Raw genomic sequence first — 22186 nt, 5'->3', positions numbered from 1 at the left:
AAAAAAAAATTAGATACATATATGATCCTAGCCATGCAAAACTAAATATTCACAGAATAAAATCTGAAAGGACGTGTATCACACTGTATCTGGTGGTAGTCACAGGGTACTTTCTTCCTTTCACTTCTGTGAAAGAGTTCTGGTGGCACAGTGGTTAAGGCATTTGGCTGCTAACCAAGAGGTCGGTGGTTCAAACCCACCAACTGCTCCAGGGAAGAAGGATGAGGCAGTCTGCTTCCATAAAGATGTACAGCCTTGGAAACCCAGTGGGGTTGCTATGAGTCATCATCAACTTGATGGTAATGAGTTTGTTTGGCTTTGCACTTTCATAACCTGAAAGATAAAGGTGCAAAAGCTTTGGAAATCCAAGGTTAAGATGAGGAGCGCTTAAGGGAGGGAAACTGGAAAGAAAAAACCCTGACTAGCCTTCCTACAGTAGTGCATGCTTTGCCCGCATTTCCCAGGTCTTAGTTTTCCTCATCTGTGGAATGGGAGAGAAGGAGAGAGAGAGAGGGAGAGCGAGAGAGGGGGAGAGTTGATGCCCACTTCATTAGGGTGGAAAGGAATGTGAAAGTGTCTCTGAGCATCTCACAGGGGAGGGAGGAGGCTTTCCACAAGGAACAGGGATGAGAGGTGGATGGGACACCTGGGTCCCCCAGGCTCCCCCAAGCAAGCAGCCAGCCTCTAGAGGAAGATGGATGTTGGGGATCTGGGTGGGTAGGCTCCTGCTCCCCACCCTGCCCCCCAGAAGCAGGGAGGCGCCTCTGGAAGGAAGGAGGGAAGAGGACGGAGTCATCTCTGACTCAGAGGCTGGCCCTGTCCCAGGCCACCTGTCATGAAAGGGTCTCTGGACAGTCACAGCTCAGACGCTGCTGAGGGAGGGATCGAGGAATCCAACCCCAGGACTCCCCCCACCTGTCCTTCCTGTTTCCCTCCCAGAAGTCCCTCCTCACCAGCGTCTCCCAGCTCCCTCCTGAGTGCAGCCACCTGTCCCCACCCACCATATTGTCCAAGGTGGGCAGTCCCCGCTCGTCTCCTGGAAGAAGGCTGAGCCCCCTCCTCCATTCAGACCCAGGAGTCCAGTCACCAGCCCCTCGTCCCTCAGATCCAAGACACCAGTCCCACAGCCCCCTCCTCCCTCTGGACCAGTAATAAGTTTAAGGAATCTCTAGGCTTTTGAGTCATCAACCCCCACCCCCCATAAGACCCCATCAACTTCCTTTTACCTCACAAGTAACCACAAAGAAATAATGTAAGTCTGTTACCGGCAGCAAACCCTTGCAACTTGACGGCACCGGCCCGGTGCCTCCGCTCCTCCTTACGCAGCCCTGGAGGTGAGTCTGTTTGCACAATGACTTGAGATCATCCTCGGGTGAATTTTTATTTTATTTTTTTAATTTTTTATTGTGCTTTGGTGCAAATTAACGAAGCAGATTTGGTTTACATTCAACCGTTCATGAATGTTCGATTTCACGATTACCATCCCTGACCATAGACACTCTCCTCCCCTCTCCGCCCTGGGACCCCCTCCCCATGCCCTTCTTATCTATGCATTGCTGTCTGTCCAGCTGTCCCTCTGTGTGAATGCTGCCCCTCTGATGTCTCATGGCTGGTTGATCTAAGGGGTGCATCTCCCTGGGGTAGATGTTCTGCATGGAGGTCTTTCTACTGCTGGGACTCAGTTCAATTTTTTAAATAGCTTTTTGTTTTGCTTTGGGCAGACAGCGTAGCACAGCAATTTTAAGCACTGACTCTCGAGTCAGGCTTCTTGGATTCAACTCGCAGTTGCGGCATCTACAAACTACGTGTCTTTGAGCAAATCACTTCCTCCATCTTACTCCTTCATCCTTGAAATAAAACACCTTCTCCATAGAGATGCTGTGTAGACGGAGTCACTGCTTGGCACAGAATACACCTCCTACAGACATTTTTGCTTATTTGTTATTGTTTATGACTCTGGTATGTTTTCTGCTACTTCTTCTTGTTGTTAGAAGCTGTCAGGTCAATTCTGACTCCTGGCAACCCCCTGTTTGTAGAGTAATACTGCTTCATAGGGTTTCCAAGGCTGTGACCACTCAAAAGCTGGTCCCTAGGCTGTCTTCTAGGAGCTTTGGTAGCATAGTGCCTAAGGCACTTGACTGCTAACCAGAAGGCTGGCGGTTCAAACCCACCAGCCACTCCTCGGAAGGTTGGGCATTCCTACTTCCGTAGTGATACTGCCTCGGAAACCCAAGGAGAGGTCGCTATGAGTCGGGGCCAACTCGATGGCAAATAACACCACCACCTACTAAATAATAATTACCATGTTTGTTTCCTTTTTTACCATGAGACTCTCCTCTTTACCAGAAAAACACCGTAAGAACAGGCACTGCCTGATTCATTCACCGCATTTAGCTCAAGGCCCGCTGTACGCTAAATGTTCGATACATATTTCCAGTTCCGGATTCCTTGGTGAGTTTGGACAAGCCCCTCCCGCTCCCTGCGCCTCAGTCTCCCAAGCCTGTCACCGGAAGCCCCTCCCGCGGTGCCGCCTCCAACGGGGCCGGGTCCTAGCGGCCTCACCTGTAAACGTCGGCCACGCGGCCCAGGCAAACGGCCAACGGCTTAGCCTCGCTGCGGCCTTTGAGGCGGTACACATCTTCCAGGGCCGCCGAGCAATTTGCTGAGCAGGCTAGGCCGTACAGTGTGTCGGTAGGGACCGCCACCACGGCGCCGGCGCGCAGTTCGGCCACGGCGGCCCGCAGCGCCTCCGCCCAACCGGCGTGCTCGGGACTCGCAGCCCGCAAGGCCCCACTCCCTGGGAGCCGCAAGAGCCGGGCCCCCAGCGCCACCGGAGAGGTGCTAGGCGGGCGAAGGAGGCGGCCGCTCCGGGCACAGCCCGCCGGCCCCTCACTCAAACCGAAACCGGTAGCCACGGCGGCCCTCAATCCCCTACAAGGACGCGCTGGAGACATCCGCCGAGGCCTGCTTCCGGGAGGAAGTGACGCACATACCCACCTTCCGGTCCAGGCACCTCGGCCCCGCCTCCGAGCCGGGCACCTTAAAGGGACCGCCACCCCCAGGAGAATTGAAGGAGACCGGTGGGGACGGGGCGGGGCGCAGCTTTGCAGCGTCCTAGCGCAGCGCTGGGGAGGGGGGCGGCCGAAAGGGGGGCGGTGGTCTGGCCGCGCAGGCGAGATGGAATGGGGCCCGGGCTCAGACTGGCCACGGGGGTGAGAGGGGACCCGTCGGGGCGGGGGGAAGGGGTTCAGACCCCGCGCAAGCGCGGGCCCTGACTGTCTCTACCTCTCTCCGGGGCAGGGAGGCTGCCGGCGTGGACCGCGGGAAGGCGGGGCTGGGGCTCGGCGGGAGGCCACCCCCCCAGCCGCCCCGGGATGAGCGCGCCCAGCAGCTGCTGGACGCGGTGGAGCAGCGGCAGCGACAGCTCCTGGACACCATCGCCGCCTGTGAGGAGATGCTGCGGCAGCTGGGCCGCCGGCGCCCGGAGCCGGCTAGTGGCGGGGTCAGTGCCCACCCCGGGCTGGGCCTAGGGGGTGGGATCTGCTGACTGGCTGGGCTTGCTAAATCGTAGGTCTCCCCTGAGGGTGGAAGAGTGTCTCCTCTGCCCTACCTCTAACCTCCTTTTATCTGGACAAGAGGCTTTGAAAAAATTAAGTGCTATCCAAATGCACAGTAGCCATACCCTTGCAGGGCCTACAAGGCCTTTCCTTTCAGCCTCACTTTGTTTCTATTCCAAGCAGAACGTCTCAGCAAAACCTGGCGCTCCCCCCCAGCCAGCTGTCTCCGCCAGAGGTGGCTATCCAAAGGATGCTGGTGATGGAGCTGCGGAGCCCTGACCATCCCAGAGCTGGGCACCCTGACTTCTCTCCCTCCCCGGGGCTGGTGGCTGGACTTTGAACAACTCGCTTCAATAAAGGGGCCAGTCTTCACTGGTGGTGGCTGTTACTTGGCTCTCAGCCTGGGGTGGCAGCTCTGCTAGCAGCTGGGTTGACTCTCACTTCATCCTGGCTGAAGGCAGTGCTGTGCTTTGAAATGTAGCCAACAAATACCCAGTCTGATTACCTGAATTTGGGCAGACCAGCAACCAGCAGTGCTCGTCAGCATGATCTGGTCTGCTTTGGGGGTCTAGGTGGTGTTACATGTCCATTTCATGCTTTGGGGGCTCCTAGCCCCAGGAAACACCTTCAGCAGAGCCTTGATTAAAAGGAAACCTGAAGACTCTCTTGGTGACTGACCTCTTTCCTTTCTGTCCCCTCTCCAAGATTCTTGGCTGGGGAGGGGAAAATGGTTGAAAACTGTCAACCTTGGGCAGGGCTGGGAAGAAATGCCACAGATACTACCAGATTTAAATAAGCATTTAATTAGGATTTCATTAGTATTTAATATTGCTTTTTCAATTCCAAAAAGTTAAAATTTCACTTCTTAGCAGATATTTTAAAGTACAATATTAAGTTCATACAAAATGAGCAATTAAGCAAACACCATTATTTCACATTCTTCAAAAATACAAATTCATATTTACTCTTTTTGGGTTTGGAGGTTTCTTCCTTTGGAAGTACTGAACCTGTAACGTTTTCATATCGCTCAGTGGAAGTCCGTTGTTCCCATGTTTCACACTTAAATAAATTTGATAGACTATTACATAATCCAAATAAAACTATCTGGGATTTAAAAAAATTGTTACCTAGACCATCGGCCAAAGACTAGTGTTGTGTCAAAGAAGGCTCTCAGGGGCTCTTGCCTTTCCTGGCTAGAAGGTCTGGCCAGAGATTCAGCAAAGATCTGTTTCCAAGTATCTTCCCCAAACAAGGATGAGGAAGAGCTCACAGGCAAAGGGAACAGCCACTGGGACCCCTGACCCCCACCCCCCACATTCTCAAATACAACAAAGGATGTAGACTGTGGAGTCAAACAAAACCCTTGGGAGGGAGGCCTGAGGACACAGAAGAAGAAGGGGCAGGAGAAGCCTCTGGCTTGGCACCACTACAAGGATACTGCAAAAAACACCCTGGGTTCTGGTGAAAAAAGGTTTTATGAAAATTTTTCCCATAAGAAAAGTAGAAACTGCATTGAGCTGAGAAAGTGACAGTACATCATCACCCAATTTTTGGCCCAGCAGGCACACCACCAAAAGGGCAGTGTGTTGTTTTAAACCACGCTTCCAGTAAAAAAAGCTTGTACTATGTACACATTGACATAAAGATCCAGTTTGATTTGCATTTTTCAGTGCAGACTGAGAAGCCCTCTCTTGAACAGGAGAAACAGAAATGCCCAGACTGATCATCAGCTTCCCCAACGGACACGAGAAGAAAAACAGGACCCTTTCCTTTTCCCCCCTCCCCCAAAAATACACAAGAGGAAACGCGCTATACTGACCGACCAATCAGAAATATGCATGATTCAGTTTTGCTGCCTCCCCCCTCCACTGATTAAAAATGGAAAATTTCCTATCTATATTACAACAGAATTATTTGCATAATATTGGATCTATGGAAATCTTTCTACTTTGGCTAAAGTGTATTTTAAAATTTCTGTATATTAGCCTGAGAATAGAAGATAAAGTGGGGGAGGTGAGAGAAAGGAAGAAAGTTGATAGATTACTAACAGCCTTGTTTACTGGATTTAATGAAGGTTAATAGGCTTTTTTCTTAAAGCGCCAACAGGCAGTATGGGAGCAGTATGGAAATGATTCATGTTACCCAACCCCCGCCCCCAATCTTCCCAAGCTTATTTCTGATTGGTGGTATAGAAAAATTGTAAACTCTTCATCAATATTGTTGCAGTTGCACAAATCAATGGTTTCATACTCTGGAGATGTCTATAAGGACAATGGACAAGATTACAAATAGAAAAGCCTAGAAGGTACCAGGTTTCTGCCTAGGAACAACCTGTTCCTTCTTTTAGGTATCACTTGGTTACGGTGAAGAGGGGAATGATGGCAAGGGACCAAGAAGTGATGAAAAGGGCCTCAACAGTCAGCAGAAGAAAACAGGACCCACAATAGTTCTTCAGAGAGCCTGAGGGGGCGCCCTCAGGGCACAGGGGGAAGGCTTGCATAGATTGAGCAGTTGCAGAAAATGCATAATAGTGTTTCCCTATAGACAGCCTCATAGTACAGGGCTGATCAAGCATTAAAACGGTGGCCAGGCCACGGCCACATGGGACAACGACTGTCAAGCTACACATATTGCACCAAGATAAGTGCTTTTCTTTTCACACCTCAATTTAACTTTTTATTCTGAGCAAAAAATAAAACTTTGTGGAAAGTGTATACATATACATATACATATACATATATATATACACACACAAAAAAAAAGAAATGCAGCAATTGGGTTAAAGATAAAATAACCTAAAGTGCTTTTTTATTTTTATTATTTCTTTAATATACGAACATGAGGTTCTGCAAACTCGTCCCTCTGGACACATTCAGCATTATATGAAGTCTCTCAGGAAAACCCAACCCTATCTATTATTCCCATCAGTCCGCTGCCTTGACCCTGAAAACAAAACTCTCTATCCTACCAACTCTCTCAGGGTGGTAAAGAAGTCCCTTGCCTTGTACCCAGAGAGGTCTTCACACCTTAAGGTCCTTCCTGGGCTTTGTACCATGATCTTCTAAAGAGGTGGAATTCAATAAATGACCCCAACTCCTGTCACCAAACTAGTGATGCCCCCATGAGACTGGGTGTGAGGAAGCCAGGCCCTGACAGGAAAGGCCAGGTCACCTTCCCTTAATGCCCTATTCACTGCCTGGGAAGGGCAATATACTAAGGCAGCTTGGTGGTGCCAGCCAAAGTTTCCTTACCACTCTTCCTAAGCCCATGAACTCCCAACACTTTAAAGGGTAACTGTTAACTAGTACCCTTTAAAGAGGCAGTCTAACTGGAGATGTTAGTGGGAGCTGGAAATAGAAATCTACAGGGTAAGAGTGGTTAAAGTTACCATGGACAGAAAAGGTGGCTTGATTTCACCTGCTAGAAATCTGAGGGCCCCCACTGCACGCTAGGTTCATTCCCAGATTCAGGAAACCGCATTCGCCAGGAAAGCTCTTTACTGGCTTCAGCTTAGCCAGCGGTGCTCTCTTCTCCAAGGTCCTTGGCACTAGAGGCCAGGCTTCCAGAAGGTGAGGGAGTAGGGAAAGAATGAAGGAAGAGGACAGAAAGAAAGGCTGCCTACCCTGTGGAAAAGCCTGTTCCCCACAACCACTGACTACCGGAGTAAGCACATTCCTGATTTTCAAAAGCTGATTGGATCTGACAGTCCCCTTTCTAATCTAGAGTCACCCTCAAAAGCCAGACACTTCGACTTCTTTAACTAGAAAAACACTGTTTCAAGATGCTTCTTCATCACCCTCTATCTTTGGAGAGCGAAAAAGCCACTGACCTGGGTAGGGTTCAGCATGAGCACAGTCCTGGCAAACTAGAATAAGAAGCAATATTTAAACCACAGGCAGCTTCAAATGGCCTTCTCTGGGCTCCTAACACCCATCTCAGCTCTCAGGGAACCAGAACCCCAGGTGACCATACGGTTGTTAGGTGGGGAGGTCACTACTGCCCTGCTACAAGTTGACTTGGGGATCCTATCCCCACTGCTCCCTCTCAGCAAGGGCCCTACCTCAATCCCTGGTCAGCAATTGCTTTTTCAGAAAGATCAACCCACTGCAGTAATATAAGATTTCTCCTGCTTTCTCAACTTCTGCTGAGGTCACCAGAACCCACCAGCTTTTTGGAGAGGGGAAGGCAGATGGTCAAAAAGAAATCAATTCTCCTGACGAGACCACTGAGTGAGAAAATGGATGCCTATAGTTAAGCCCATTTCTCCTCAGGACATAACAACATTTACCACTACAGCCCTCTTTTCCAAGTCCATCCCTGAATATCCTGGCTAAAGGCAGGGCCTCAGGCTCCAAGGAAAATGATCTGCTCTGAAGACTGCCTTGGCATCCCTGAGTAATGGCTCAGAGGATTAAGAGAGTGACAATGCAGATGTCTTTACATTATTAGGGAGGGAAAAGGAAGGCAATGTGATGGATGCTTTCTGCTTGACTCACTGACTCCAAAGAGCAGTTGTTTGTGGAACCCTGTCTTCTGCTCAAGGCAAGGAAAAGGCTCCAGGGAGGCAGAGTCCTGTTCCAGACCACAGGCCATCCCTAGCCTCTGAGCCCGGGGGGCCATTGGGGTTCTTTGTTGAAACACTCATGACTATGTTAATATAGCCACTTGAAGGAGGCCTTCCATTCTAGTGTGGAGTGCATTTTATATTTTATTTTAAGAGGCAATAACTTGGAGCCAAATGCAGACAGATGGAGGTAATTCTATACACAAATCAAAAAAAAAAAAAACATTTTTCTCCCTATAATACAAGTTAATGAAACATTCCAAATGAGATAACTTATTGCAACATTTCAGGCTTTTTGGTGCAAGGGGAATTTTTTGTTTTGTTTTACCCTGAGTAGAAGATCATCGTTTTATGGGTTTTTTCTTTGTTTTTGTTTAGAAATCTTATGACCAAGCTGAGTAGTCACACCCTTGTTTGTACTGTACTAGGCTATATGCAAAATCCAGACAGGTAAGGGGTGGAGATGGGCGTGGCAACCAAAAACCTGGACAGAACCTGGAACCTGCCAATTACATGCCACCTTTTAGAAACTCCCTTAAATCTGCACCTTCTCCTGGTCAACCAAATGCAGTCCTTCTACTCTGAGGAAGCGAATACAGTTCAAGGGAAGGCAGACCATTCACTGACTGGTCCTGGCCGTAAGCCACATGTCCACTCTAGAAATAAACAGGGATGTTTGCCAAAGAAAATTCCCTGTGATCTGCAAGCCCTGGCAACTGAGAGAGAAAAAGAACCAGGGAGGCAAAGATTGTGATCATGTTGCTCTGCACACACGTCATCAGCAGATAGCAGTCACTAACTTGCCTAGGGCCCCTGTAGAACCAGATCATCTCCACACACCATGGGCCAGGTTCTCAGCTGCCCACTGGGCTGAAGCTGGCTACACGATGAGTCCCACACTATCCACCCTGAAGTCCACTCCAAGCGCAAACCACAAAGCCATCTCAGCCAACTCCTGTCCAACTCACAGCTGTCTGGCCTGCCTCTGCCACCTCCCTCTCTGACAGGAGCCAGGGTCTGGCCTTCTGAGCAAGTGTCAGCCTCAAATTCCAAAGACACACAGGGAGGAGCAACACCCAGCACACTGAACTCTACTGCCCAGACCACAAAGCCCCCAGTGCAAGTGATGGGCAAGATCAGATTGATGGAAACAACACCCTTTCATTTAGAATTTTTATGCATACGGGTAACCTTAATTTCCATGTTCACATGACAATAAGCAAAAGTGACATACAGTGCAGCCAAACAGTTCATTTATAACTTAGCTTTTTTTGTTTTTGTTTTTGTTTTTTTGTCTTGTTTTTCCCCAAAGATCAGTTCCTTAAGACGGATCTTCCTGGGAGGTGAATAAAGAAAATACGTCTGAAAGTTGAGAATTTCAAACAGTAGATTTCTTCATTCTTCAAATATCTGACCCCAAGATGGCTGGCATCGCACCTATGCCGCTCGCCCTCTTTCCCTAGAGGTGAGCAAGTTCAGGCCCTTCACTTGGAGAAACTGCTGGTCAGGCCCATCTCCTCCTCCCCTTGCAGTAAAGCTTCAATGGGAATCAGATTGGATGGGGCGTCCAGGCTCTGCAGGGACAGAAACTCTGACATATCCATGGCACTTAACGTTTCTGTCTGAGGATCTGAAGGAGTCTCTGTTTGTCTGTTTTGCTCATGGGAAGAGAGTACAGTGGAGGATGATGAGAGGGGGGCAGAGGGTGAGGAAAAAGTCTGTGGTGGTAGCTGTAGGCTGGGCCCATCAGGAGGCTGGGGGCTGGGCTCTGGAAGGGGTGGGGAAGCACAGCCCTTTCTCCTGCTGGAAGTCCGCTCCTTTGCAGAGTCCCGGCATGCACATTGACACTGACATGCCTCCTCTTGTTTGATGATGATCACAGGAACACTGAGGCCAATCTGTTGTACAGAGCTCCCTGCGAAAGAGGCGAGAGAGACTGCTCTTCAAGTGGCCGCAGGGCAGGGGCATGAGGGACTGCGTACAAAGACTAGATGAGGGCTGAGGGCTGAGTGCCACAGAGGCAGGAACGGTGGGAAGAATAGATGCTATGTGCCAGGCTTTGTTCTGCTATACATTGGACCATGTTACTTCTTAGGTAAAAAGCCTGTGACACTCCCCAAACCCTCTAAGACAAAGCTCCCTTTCCTTAGAAAGCCACACACACAATCTAAATGCACCCTGTATTTCCAGCTTCACTTCTTGCCATTCTCCCCTGCCATCCCCCCTATTCCAGCCAGAGCAGATGTCTCCCCTTTCCTGACACATTCCTCATACCTCTGGGCCTGGGGGCTCTTCCTTTTCCATCAGCTACCTGGACACTGCTGCTCTCCTAGAGAACTTCCTCTCATCCTTAGAGACCCAGCCCACTCCTCTCCTCTCCTGATGCCTCCAGCTGGTCCTGCCCTGTAGGCTTGTGCAGATGGCTTGCTGAGTTCAGCCAGCCCGTGAGCAGCCTGGTGTATGTCACAGTGCTACTGTGTTCCTTGCACACCACTCTCCACACTGCATAGGACTTGTTCAGTATTGCCTGTCCTAGAAACTCTGACATCTTACTCATCTTTGTAGCCCCAGCAGCTGACACATGGTACCAAAAAAACATAAAATAAAACAAACAACAAAAACAAAAACCCATTGCTGAGCTGATTCCCACGTGCTACAGAGTAGAACTGCTCCTTAGGGTTTTCTGGGCTGTAATCTTTACGGAAGCAGATCATCAGGACTTTCTTCAGTGGCACTGCTGGGTGGGTTGGAACCACCAACCTTTAGGGTAATGGCCAATTGCAAACCCTCTGCACCACCCGGGGACCTTAACCAGTTGCTACTGAGGCAACAGAAACATAATGCCAGGCCTTTCTTCCAAGGTGTCTCTGGGTCGGTTCTAACTGACAGTCTTTCACTGAGTGCTTCACTGTTTGTGCCACCTAGGGACTCCGTGACACATGGTACGTCAGGAAATCTCTTTTTAACCTAGCCAGCCTCACATATGTGGCATTCTTTCTTCCATGTGTGTGCGAACTGTGCGCACACACTACAATCAGCCAGGTTTTGTGTCTCACCAGAGCTAGAGACTAACAGACAGGAGGACACAGGTGAAGAACATGGGAGTTAGGAGGCCTGAGAACTCGAGCTCTGGCTCACCCACAATTCACTCTATGACCCTAGGGGAGTTGTTTAATCTTTTCTGGCTCCAGTTTCATAATCTGTAAAATAAAGGGTTTGCCTAAAAGGACCTCTCAGCTCTATTTCAGTCTCTGACCCAGGTGCTATTTCTTCATCCCTGTAATTAGAAAAGAACTGCCTCCTTTAGCATTAACAGTGTTTCAAACCACTTCCTGGCTGTATCTAAAAGTCTGAAAGAAATGCTACTAGTTAAAGAATGTTAAATGTGGTATTTATATCACAAGTGGCCTAATTTCCAATAGTTGTGATACTATGAAATACTCTAATAAATAAACAATATGTGAACATTTTAATTGATGCTGCTTAAAGATTTTTAAAGTGAGAATCAATAACTTGTGCCTCAAAAGCCCAGACAGTTTACTTTCTTTTAAAGCTAATACAGAGTTACATACCTGTGCTACTGGCTACTGGTACTGCAGTGGTAAAAAACACCTTCTCAACTTTAGGGGCTTGCTGCTGGGAGGGGGGAAGAAAAAAAAAAGGTGACATTTATGGTCACTCAAATATGGCAGATCTCTAAGGACCTGAAGCCTCCCCGATGTAATGTTCACCCAATAGGACAGAAAACCCTCAGTGCCCAGGGATTTTTGTACTGAATGATGTTGTGTTTGTGCTCTGACATGAGGTCACTGCACGGACATTCAGTGCTGACAGTGTAGCCAGCTCTGTACCCTACTACTTGGCTGCCTCCGCAACTGCCTGTTCCAGTAGGTTGTGTGTGCCCAGAGGCTCTTCCAAGGTTGCTTTTCTCAAGCTGATGTTTTCTCAGCTTCCCCTCCAGGTTCTCCATCACCCCCCATAACAAATACTTCTATGAAGACTGGAAATTCTTCATTGCCCTTGGGAATTAAGTTGCATGCTAAGGACAGGCTAGGACTTCCTCTCACTGTCAGAGCTACTACCATCCTGCCCCTCATGCAGAAGGCCCCGGGCAGTGTGCTGGAAGCTGCACTGGGTAAGTGCTAAGGAGTGGGCTCTGGAGTCAGCCACACCTGCATTCAAGTCCCAGTTCTTCCACTTATTGTTAACTTCAGACAACTTATATTAACTGCTTAGAGCCTCAGTTTCCTCACCTGTAAAAATGAGGATGAAAACCAAAGAACTGCACGAAGGACCCTTGTGAGGATTAAATGAGATGATGCCTGCAGAGCACTTGGCACAGGTGACTAGTCACATAAGACATTAGCTGTTTATATTATTACTAAGCAGGATTATAAAGTTGTACCCATAAAATCACTTTCATCACTTTATTACAATTCCTATTAAGTTGGTTATAGGGTTTCTGCTTCCTTTAAGTCTTATCTTAAAGGTACTTTGTCTTTATCCCTTTAAGGAAAAAAAAAAAAAAAAGAGGGATCTCACTGCCATCAAGAGAGGAGAGCTGAAGGTGAAGTGGAGCTCGTCCTTGGACCCGAGATCCCTGCACTGGCAGAGAGGCCCGGCTAAGAGACGGTGACAGTGGAACTAAGTGGCACGAGACAGAGTGGTGGGCTTGCTTGGCCCACAGAGTGACAAAGCTGAGTGTCTTTGGGCAGAAGTCTTGATGGCGGAGTGGGGTACAACGAGGTGTACCTATCGGCAGAGCTAAAAGAGCTTTGTAACACTTGCCCAAGCAGGGCAGGGGCCAGGCTGAAAGGCCAAGGGCCAGGGAGGCATGCCTGACGACAGAGCAGAGGGGAGACTGTCCTGATGGAAGAACTGTATCCTGAGAGTATTCCTGAACCTGAGCCTGTATTGTAACCTGTTACTTCCCTAATAAACCCCATATGTGAAGAAAAAAGGAAAAAGAAAAAAAGTGTGTCGGGGGGACGTCTAAGATGGGTCTTAGAGGAAAGTGAAAGCTTCTGGCAAAGTTATAGGAGATGGCGCCCAGCCTTCCTTCCGAGGAGGGGCTGGTGGGACTGAACTGCCAGCCTTCTGGTTAGCAGTCAAGTGCCTTAGGTATTACACCACCAGGGTTCCCTTAGAGAAATGAGAATCACATTTAAATCCAAGAAAACAAATTGTGTGGAAAAGGAATGATACTTGTTTCATGCAGCTCCACAGGGCAGATATAGAAATAACTGATAAAAACTACATGGAAGCATACTGGTTATAACACTGGAAAGATCTTTCCAATGGCTCTGGCTATCTGAAAATGAAAATAAGTTGCTTCCAGAGGTGGCTGGTACCTACCCCATTTCTAGAATTCAAGGTCTGTCATTATTTCGCTCTAAATTACCTTCCCAGTTTATGTGGTAACTGTTATACACCCACCTACACATTCTCCTCCCTAGAACATTCCTACCTATACTTCAAGGCTCACCTGAGTTGGGTGGACCCCATCCAACAAGTCCTTAGTAACTGAATCTTTCATCTGGCTACACAACACAGCAGCCAACAGCAGAGGCCCTGGAGTTAGGCTGCCTGTGCTCAAAAACCCCGCTTTGACATTTATGAGCTATGTGACCTTGGGCTGGTCATTGTAACCTCTCTGGGCCTCAGCACTCATAAGCAAAACCACACCTACTGCCTAAGGCTATTGTAAATTAAATGGCATCCAAAACCAAACTCACTGTCATTGACTCACAGTGACCCCCATTGGGTTTCTGAGGCGGTAAATCTTTACGGGGAAGTAGACTGTCCCATCTTCCTATGGCGGAGCAATTAGTGGGTTTGAACCACCAACCTTCTGGTTAGCAGTCAAATGCCTTAGACACTAGGCCACTAGAGCTCCTCATTAAATGGGACAGTGCACTAAGAGTGCTATGTTAGCACAGTATATGACACATAGTAAGGGCTCAATAAATCATCGCTATTGTTAGTATTTTATTATAACTATTATTAAAGCTTGCTTTTAGGCATTTTAGACTCTTTAACTGGAATGTTAAATTTTCATGAAAAAGAGATCATGTTTTTCATTTTTCTGCACCCAGTTTCCAGCATGGTATCTAGCAAATACTCAGCTCTCAAATCTATTTACTTGAATGCCCAAGTCATTCCCTTAGTCATCAAGATCATACACTTTCTTAGAAAATGGTTCTAAACTGGGCTCTGTGAGCACAGGTAATTTCTCTGACTTGGCCACTGCAGTCCATGGCCATCTGAGAGAGCCACATTAGTCACTGCCATTAGTCTGACTCTGTCTCGAAGACAACCAACTTTCCTGAAGCATTCTGGGGCTTTTGGAGTGTGCTGACTGCTTCCACATACTACAGGATGGGAGTAGACTGCAGATGGAATATGTGTTGAAGTATCACTGAACTGCCAGGTAAACATGATGGCTGTTTCTTTGCCTCCCTGTTGCAGGTAGTGGATTACACTACTTGACAATGGGAAAAATGACTAGAGATATGATCAGGGCAGATAGGATAGCCATTTCTCTTTTTGAAGTAAAAGTCCCTGATCATGTCATCTTTGTCAATACACTTCCCCATACTGGATGCATTTATACATAATACTTACATTTTGTTCTTGGTTTTGTGGTGACCTGGTGGCACCATTTAATATCCATTGTAAGTTCTGTTCTCCCATCACTAGGCTGGACTGCAAAATAGCCGTGTTGGGAGTTGGGGTGATGGTTATAGTGGGATTATTAGTTAGGACAGAGTTGGCACCCAGGGGCAGAGTCTGGACCATGGCTGGTAGGGGCTCAGTAGTACTTTGTGGTGGTGGGGGTGCTGCCACAGCTGCTGCTGCCACCGCTGCCGCTGATGTAGAAGCCCCAGCAACAACAGAAAGTCCTGGTACGATGGGCTGTGGTGCCTGGGAGTGCGGAAGGAACTCTTGACGATTAGCAGCAAACTGTGTGCTGTGGGGAACAGGCACTTCTGAAGGTTGTAAGAGAGCAGGGGGGTTGCCAAATGCAGCTTGCTGGGAACCAGTTCCTAGGGAGGGAGCAGGCGGAGGAGCAGATGGCGCTGAGGCTGGTAGTAGAGGCTTGGGTGGCTCGGAGATGCCAGGCTGCAGTACAAGTGGAAGAGATAAAGATGCTGAATTTCTTGTGGATGGTGGAACATCACTGACTGACTCTGCATCACCATTAAAACTTTCAATCAAGGCAGCTGGCAAGAAAAAGAAATACAAGTATATATACATATCCCAAGCCTTATATGAGCCACAAAAACATAGTCATTCTGGGCTATATAAAAGACATCTGAAGTCCATTCGGGCCAATTTCTTCTTTTCTAGCAGGCTGTCTTTCTGCTTTTCATGTAATGACATCTCTGGACAAAGTACCAGGCTTTTATCATCAACTTCACTTTCTAAGCGTGAAGACCTAGTCTAGGTCTAACCATAAACAAATGTGTCCTAAGGCTTTTCAGGAAAAGAGAGTAGATGTCTTTTTAGTTACGACCTATGAACAGACTTTCTGACCATTGTGAAGAAGCTTTATGGACAAATTTTCATTCAAAGACAGAATGATTTACACACTGGAAGCTTGCTTTGTGGTTCCTACCCACTCAGGAAGAGGGTACCACACCAGACAAAGAAACAGCTCCTCTTATTTTTTAAAGTCAAGTGGCTTCTTCAAAAGGAGACCCTTCTGGTCAGGAGCTGAGGAAGAAGGGGAAAAGATGGCACTGAACTGAATGGCCTAGACTTTACTGACCCTTCACAGAAAGTCTACTTCACTTAAGCTAACTGAAAGAATATTTCACTGTGCCTGTCATTCAGTGTGTCAACAAGTATGACTTCCCTTTTCCCCGTGCCGAGATCTGAGTAGGAAGAGAGGCTGTATAGCAAACCTGTCTGTTGAGGATCTTCCTGAATGGCCGTGTCATCTGAATTCTGGAACATTGATTCAAAGATGATTGCTGGTGAAATTGTGCTCAAGTCCTGGCCCTGTGTCTGATAGAAAGAGACACAGATGTGAGACTCGCCATCCTGATGCAATTGTCCACCATGTGAGACCATACTCAGAGCAGCAAACTTAGAACGATCTATTGATAGGCCTTGTATTTCTCACTTAACCTATTTCAAGGCAACAATCTCAGAAACAGAAGATTCTGGATCCTTAAAGACTTTAAAACAAAGGTCAGCAGACTATGACTTGCAGGCCAGCTACCTGTTTTAGAAAATAAAGTTTTTCTGGGACAGAGGCATGTGTATTTGTTTATATATTGTCTCTGGCTGCATCTGCACTACAAGGTTGAAGAGTTGTGACAGAAACCATACAGCCCACAAAGTTAAATATTTAGAATCTAGCCCTCTGCAAAAAAAAAAAAAAAAAAAAGTCTGTTCTAAAAGACCAAATCCCAGATTATAGGAGTTACTTTGTTTTTATAAAAAAGCAGGAGTGGCGCAGTGAATTACTTGGTATGGCTCTTGTAGCCATGGTCTTCGTGGTGCCCACCAGATAACTGGGTAGAACTATGCAAACGTAAGGTGCTTGGGGCCCACCAAGGGGACTGGATAGCTTGTTAGTAATGTAAATAAGGTACATGGCACCCCTGTGGGGGTGAGACTGTGCAAATAAGGTATATAGAACCCTAATGTGGGTACTGGTCAGTTATGTCATTCTTGTTAGCCTTAAAATGAGTCCTCCCAGAGGGAGAAAAGGGGGATCTCATTGGAATGGAGCATGTCTTTGGATCCAAGATCCCTGCGCCAGACCTCCTTGGCAGACTGGCAGAGAGATGATGGCAGCAGAACCATGAGACTGGCACGAGACAGAGTGGTGGGCTTGCTAGCCTACTGAGTGAGAAAGCTGAATGCCTTTGAGCTGGAGGCTTGCTGGTGGAGTAGGGTGCACCTAGGTACATCTATTGGCATAGCTAAAATAGCTTTGTAACACTTGCCAGAGCAGGGCAGAGGCTGCACCGAGAGGCTGAGGGCCAAAGAAAGGTGTGCCTTTGGGCATGGCCAAGGGGAGGCTGACCTGATAGAAGAATTGTATCCTAAGCATTCTGAACCTGAATTGTAACCTGTTGCTGCCCTAATAAACCCCAAAATTGTGAATACTGTGTATGAGTATACGGCCATTGCAATGAATAAGCAGCAGAGAAGTAGTGAGTGCTGAGGAAGGAATGATTAGTGTCAGAGTTGGTAAAAGGGTGGAGGATGGTGGCATGTGTGGCTTCACAGGAATAAGTCTTGGGCTGCTGATGGTAATTCTCTCCTGCTCTCATGAAGTTACAGGAGGTCAGAGGATGCCACCTCCACTGGGATTGTACAATACACAATGGGACTGTATAATACCCCTGAACTTGCTTTTATCATATAACAACATGTTGTGATTATCTTTTAAAGTCACTCCATAACATCTACGATATTTTAATATGTTGTTGTTGTTGTTGTTATGTGCCGTCGAGTCGGCCCCGACTCATAGCGACCCCTCCTTGGGTTTCCGAGGCAGTATCACTACGGAAGTAGGATTGCCCAACCTTCCTTCCGAGGAGTAGCTGGTGGGTTTGAACCGCCAGCCGTCTGGTTAGCAGGCAAGTGTCTTAGCCACTATGCTACCAGAGCTCACATAGTAATAAATCAAACAATATTAAAAAAAAGGCTTACAATGACAAACCATAGTAGAATTGTATTTAATAAAAGGTCAAAGACATTGAAAAAGAAAAAAGAAGGTTAAATGTAGAAAAACAAAAACAATAACCTGAGGGCTTAGTTCCTGAAGGGCACTAAATAAAATGAGCACCTCTACTCTTCCCTTTAGTTAAGGGAAAGGGGAGAAATTCTTTTATCTCCAGTGCACCTCCACCTCCACATTTTGTAGGGCAAGTATAACAAAGGCAACCACCTCCTGGAGAGCAGGCAAGTAGTATACACAAATAAAGCAGTTGGACAAGGGCCAGGAAAGGGAAGGATTATAGCAAACTGGACAGAACTCACTCCATAAATCTAAAGGGTTTCAGCTGAATGCAGCCATGTGAATATACAGGACTGGTATTACGAAAGCTAAAAAAATGGTCAGAAATTTGGATTTTTATATGAAATCTACTAACGTGTAAATGTTGTTGTTATGTGCCGTCGAGTAGGACCCGACTCATAGCGACCCCTCCTTGGGTTTCCGAGGCAGTATCACTATGGAAGTAGATTGCCTCATCTTCCTTCTGAGGAGTGGCTGGTGGGTTTGAACCGTCAGCCTTCCGGTTAGCAGTCAAGTGCCTTAGGCACTACGCTACCAAATAGAAGCAAATAATTTAAAAATATTTAAAAGCAACATGTAGACCAAACATACCTTGTCTTTAGGCCATGTATAGCCCCAGTGCTGACTTATATTTTATACAAGTTATACATTTTGCAACAGACTCTGCTGCTGGGGGAATACCCAGAAGAGCACTGTGGGACTAGACAGAAGAGAGGTGAAAGACACTGTCCACCAACATAGAGGTAGGTCCTCAAAGATGAAACTGCCCATTTGAGCCAAGATGACCCAATTGTTCTACCATATTCCACCATCTGGAAGAACGAGGGGAAGTTCAGTGAATCTGACTACCAGGTATGATAGAAGCTGAAGGCAGAAACCTATGCAGGATTCCAGCCAGCTTCCAGTTCAGAAGGGGTTAAGAATCAGGCCAAGAAGTGGTTTTGAACTTTTCACTGGGACACAAAATAAGAAACACATCTGACAGTATATTTTATATACATGTTCATATGTATAACTGAAACAAGAGTCTGTGCAACAGAGCTTACTCTTAACTATATATCTTCTGACATCTATTCTGATGTCTTTAAAATGCTGACTGTAAACCATTATTTTACAACCCAATAAAGAGGTTCAACCCATTGGAAAAAATAGCAGGCTAGCAAGTATCACTAAGCAGTAAGCTTTGCAATTTCCTCGTGGTTATCACATTTTGTTCTACTGGTTTACAAATCATAATCAGAAATAACATATTTAAAAAGGAACAAAGAAAGCACAAGCAGCAAAAGACAAAATAAGTAGATGGGACCTCATAAAAATTTAAAACTGTTGTTCATCAAAAAAAGTGAAAAGACAAGCCACCAACTGGGAGACTATCTTTGGAAACCATATATCTGACAAGAATTTAATAACCAAAATATATGTAAAATTTTGACAAATTAACAACAAAAAGACAAATAACCTAATCATTAAATGGGCAAAGGACTTGAACAGACATTTTACCAAAGAGGACATTCAAATGGCCACCAAACACACAAAAAGATGTTCAACATCATTATCCATCAGAGAGATGGAAATCAAAACCACAATGAGATACCATTTCACTCCAACCAGGATAGCTAATATTAAAAAGAGAGAAAGAAATAAAATATCAAATGTTGGCAAGGATGTGGGTAAACTGGAACCCTTATTCATTGCTGGGGGGAATGCAAAATGGTACAGCCATTATGGAAAATAGTGTGGTGGTTCCTCAAAAAACTAAAAATGACCCAGCAATTCCACTCCTAAGTATATATACAAAAGACTTGAAAGCAGAGACTCAAAGAGCCTTATACACCAGTGTTTACTGCAGCACTATTATAATAGCCAAAAGGTGGAAACAACCTAAATGCCCATCAATAGATGAATGGATCGACAAAATGTGGTACATACATATAATGGAATACTACTCAGCCAGTAAGAGAAATTATGTCTTGATGCGTGCTAAAGTATGGATAGAGCTTGAAGACATTATGCTGAGCAGAAAGAAGCCAATCACAAAAGGACAAATATTGTATGATCTCACTTATAATAAAAAGATAAAGTCAGGCACATTTACAGAGATCAAAGTTAGTTACTAGTTAGCATGGGCAGGAGGGATGTGAAAATGGGGGATTAACAGGAATAGAAAACCATATTGATAAGGATAGTACTGCACAGCCAATTACCATAACTGCTGCCAATAAGTTATACATCTGTCAAAAGTTGAACTGGCAAAGGTTGTATGATAGACAGACTTACAACAACAATTAAAAAAAAAAAAAAAGAGTAGCTGCGGAGGGTGGTTATGTACAACCAAAAACCTCATGGGATTTGGTTACTTGGTTTGGAGGTTTAAGGTCATGGTTTCATGGGACATCCCAGTTAATTGGCCTAATATGTTTAGTGTTCCTGTTCTACCTCCTACTTCACTGCATAGTGTCTGGGTTCTTAAAGCTTGCAAGTGACCACCCAAAGCACAATAACTGGTCTCTGTTCACCTGGAGCAACAGAAGAAGGTGAGTAAGGAATAGGAGGAGGAAATGGAATATGTAGTAATTGTCTCCATAACAACTGTCTCCTCTCCATGAGACCGGAAGAAATGGATGGTGCCTGGCTACTATCACTGAACATTTTGAGCAAAGATTCCACAGAAGAATCTTGATCAAAAGGGAGAAAATGCAGAACAAAATTTCAAATTCTCATGGACTCTAGACTGTCTGGAACCATGGAGAATGGACGAACCCCTGAAACTACTGCCACGAGATAATCTTTAAACGTTAAACCAAAAATATTGCCCAAAGTCATCTTAAAACAGAACAATAGTTCAGCTTAACTAGTAAAAATGTGTCTTCCTTGAGAATTATGTTATTTTAATAAATCTATATGGGATCAATAGACAGGAGCAACTCAAAAGATTAGTTAGGAATCTCAGGGGACAGTAAGTTTGTATTAATGGCGGAAGACTAATTCAGAAAAGGAGGGTAAGAACGGCTGCATAAGAACATAATCAACGTCATTATATTGCACATAAAGAAACTTTTGAATTGGTGTATGTTTTGCTGTATAAATTCTCAACAACAGCAAAATAAATAAAATTGAGAGGAAAAAAAGCCCCCACAGTCTAGAGCCATTTCATGCGGGTACAAACATGCTCCCCCCAAACATACACTGCACCTCTAGTATATCAGAACAAATAATGGACATATGTGCTGTTTCTGTCATCAAGAAAACAAAGTATTTTTTCTTAAATTCTTTTATTGATTTCGGTGCAAATTTACAAAGCAGATCCATTTTACTCACAATAGTTCATGCCCATTTGGTTTCACAGTCCTGATTACAATCCTCAACAATAAAAAGCTCTCCTCCCCTCTCCTCCCTGTGACTACCCCCTCTCTGTGCCCTTCTTATCTACGCATTCCTGTCTGTCCAGCTTTCTCTCTATGTGAATGCTGCCCCTCTGATGCCTCATGGTTGACTGATCTAAGGGGTGCTTCTCCCTAGAGGAGGTGGGTACATCTCCCTGAGGTAGGTGTTCTGCTTATAGGTCTTTCTACTTTTGGGCTTAAAGCTAATCTATGGAAGTAAGTCCACTTCCAGGCCTGAAAGATAACCTGGGGCCATGGTCTCAGAGGTTCCACCAGTCTCTTATCTGACCCGTAATTCTGGTCAAAAACAGTAAATTCTGATCTGTGTACTTAACTTAGGAAGACAGGGATATTTATTTAGTGAATTTAGAAAAAAAAAGCAATAAAAATGATTTGATACAGGCAAAAACAAACAACAAACAACAAACAAAACCCTAAAACTAGAACTACCATATGATTCAGCACTTCCACTCCTAGGCATATAATCCAAAAGACTTGAAAGCAGAAACTCAAGAGACTTGTATACCAATGTTCATTATAGCAGTATTCACAACAGCAAAAAGGTGGAAACAACCTAAATGCCCATCAATAGATGAATGGATAAACCAAATGTGGTACACACGATGGATTACTACTCAACAGTAGAAGAAATGAAGTTTTGATATATGCCTCACCCTGGATGGAGATTAAAGATCTCATGCTAAGTGAAATAAATCAATCTCAAAAGGACAAATATTGTATGGCCTCATTTGACTGCTAACCAGAAGGCTGGCGATTCAATTCCTCGGAAGGAAGAGTGGGCAATCTACCTCCATAGTGATGCTGCTGTTGTCGCTGTTATGTGCCGTCGAGTCGGACCCGACTCATAGAGACCCCTCTTGGGTTTTCGAGACAGTATCACTACAGAAGTAGATTGCCCAAC

At 46.0% G+C, this 22186-nt stretch overlaps 3 protein-coding genes across 3 annotated transcripts in view; 1 reads left to right on the top strand and 2 right to left on the bottom strand.

Moving 5' to 3' along the window:
* Positions 1-2987, bottom strand: part of YRDC (yrdC N6-threonylcarbamoyltransferase domain containing) — a 6290-nt gene extending 3303 nt beyond the window's left edge. Inside the window, exon 1 of the mRNA XM_007947617.2 lies at positions 2563-2987. Within this exon, the coding sequence (XP_007945808.1) occupies positions 2563-2954 (392 nt within the window). The 5' untranslated portion in view covers positions 2955-2987. The remainder of the gene's footprint in view (positions 1-2562) is intronic.
* A 190-nt stretch (positions 2988-3177) lies between these two features.
* CUNH1orf122 (chromosome unknown C1orf122 homolog) lies at positions 3178-3836 on the top strand. The gene is made up of 3 exons (XM_007947618.2): positions 3178-3212; positions 3301-3502; positions 3741-3836. Exons 1-3 carry the CDS (start codon positions 3178-3180, stop codon positions 3834-3836), a joined length of 333 nt encoding a protein of 110 aa, XP_007945809.1.
* Positions 3837-9605: 5769 nt separating this feature from the next.
* The window catches only part of MTF1 (metal regulatory transcription factor 1), a 48686-nt gene continuing 36105 nt past the window's right edge, over positions 9606-22186 (bottom strand). Inside the window, exons 7-10 of the mRNA XM_007947616.2 lie at positions 16029-16131; positions 14746-15344; positions 11694-11757; positions 9606-10036 (exon numbers count right to left, since the gene is read on the bottom strand). Coding sequence (XP_007945807.1) covers positions 9606-10036; positions 11694-11757; positions 14746-15344; positions 16029-16131 — 1197 coding nt within the window. The remainder of the gene's footprint in view (positions 10037-11693; positions 11758-14745; positions 15345-16028; positions 16132-22186) is intronic.

This window comes from Orycteropus afer, unplaced genomic scaffold, assembly GCF_000298275.1.
Source record: "Orycteropus afer afer isolate SDZICR_OR568_19922 unplaced genomic scaffold, OryAfe1.0 scaffold00192, whole genome shotgun sequence".
Taxonomy (NCBI): domain Eukaryota; kingdom Metazoa; phylum Chordata; class Mammalia; order Tubulidentata; family Orycteropodidae; genus Orycteropus; species Orycteropus afer.
The sequence above is the reverse complement of the archived record's forward strand: the minus strand, read 5'-3'. Positions and strand labels throughout refer to the sequence as shown.

Excerpts from the sequence above, each read along its gene's own strand:
- CUNH1orf122 (XM_007947618.2), top strand. The coding sequence starts at position 3,178 with ATGGAATGGGGCCCGGGCTCAGACTGGCCACGGGG. Across the intron at positions 3,213-3,300 it reads GGCTCAGACTGGCCACGGGG|GGAGGCTGCCGGCGTGGACC; the intron begins GTGAGAGGGGAC and ends TCTCCGGGGCAG. Across the intron at positions 3,503-3,740 it reads CGGAGCCGGCTAGTGGCGGG|AACGTCTCAGCAAAACCTGG; the intron begins GTCAGTGCCCAC and ends TATTCCAAGCAG.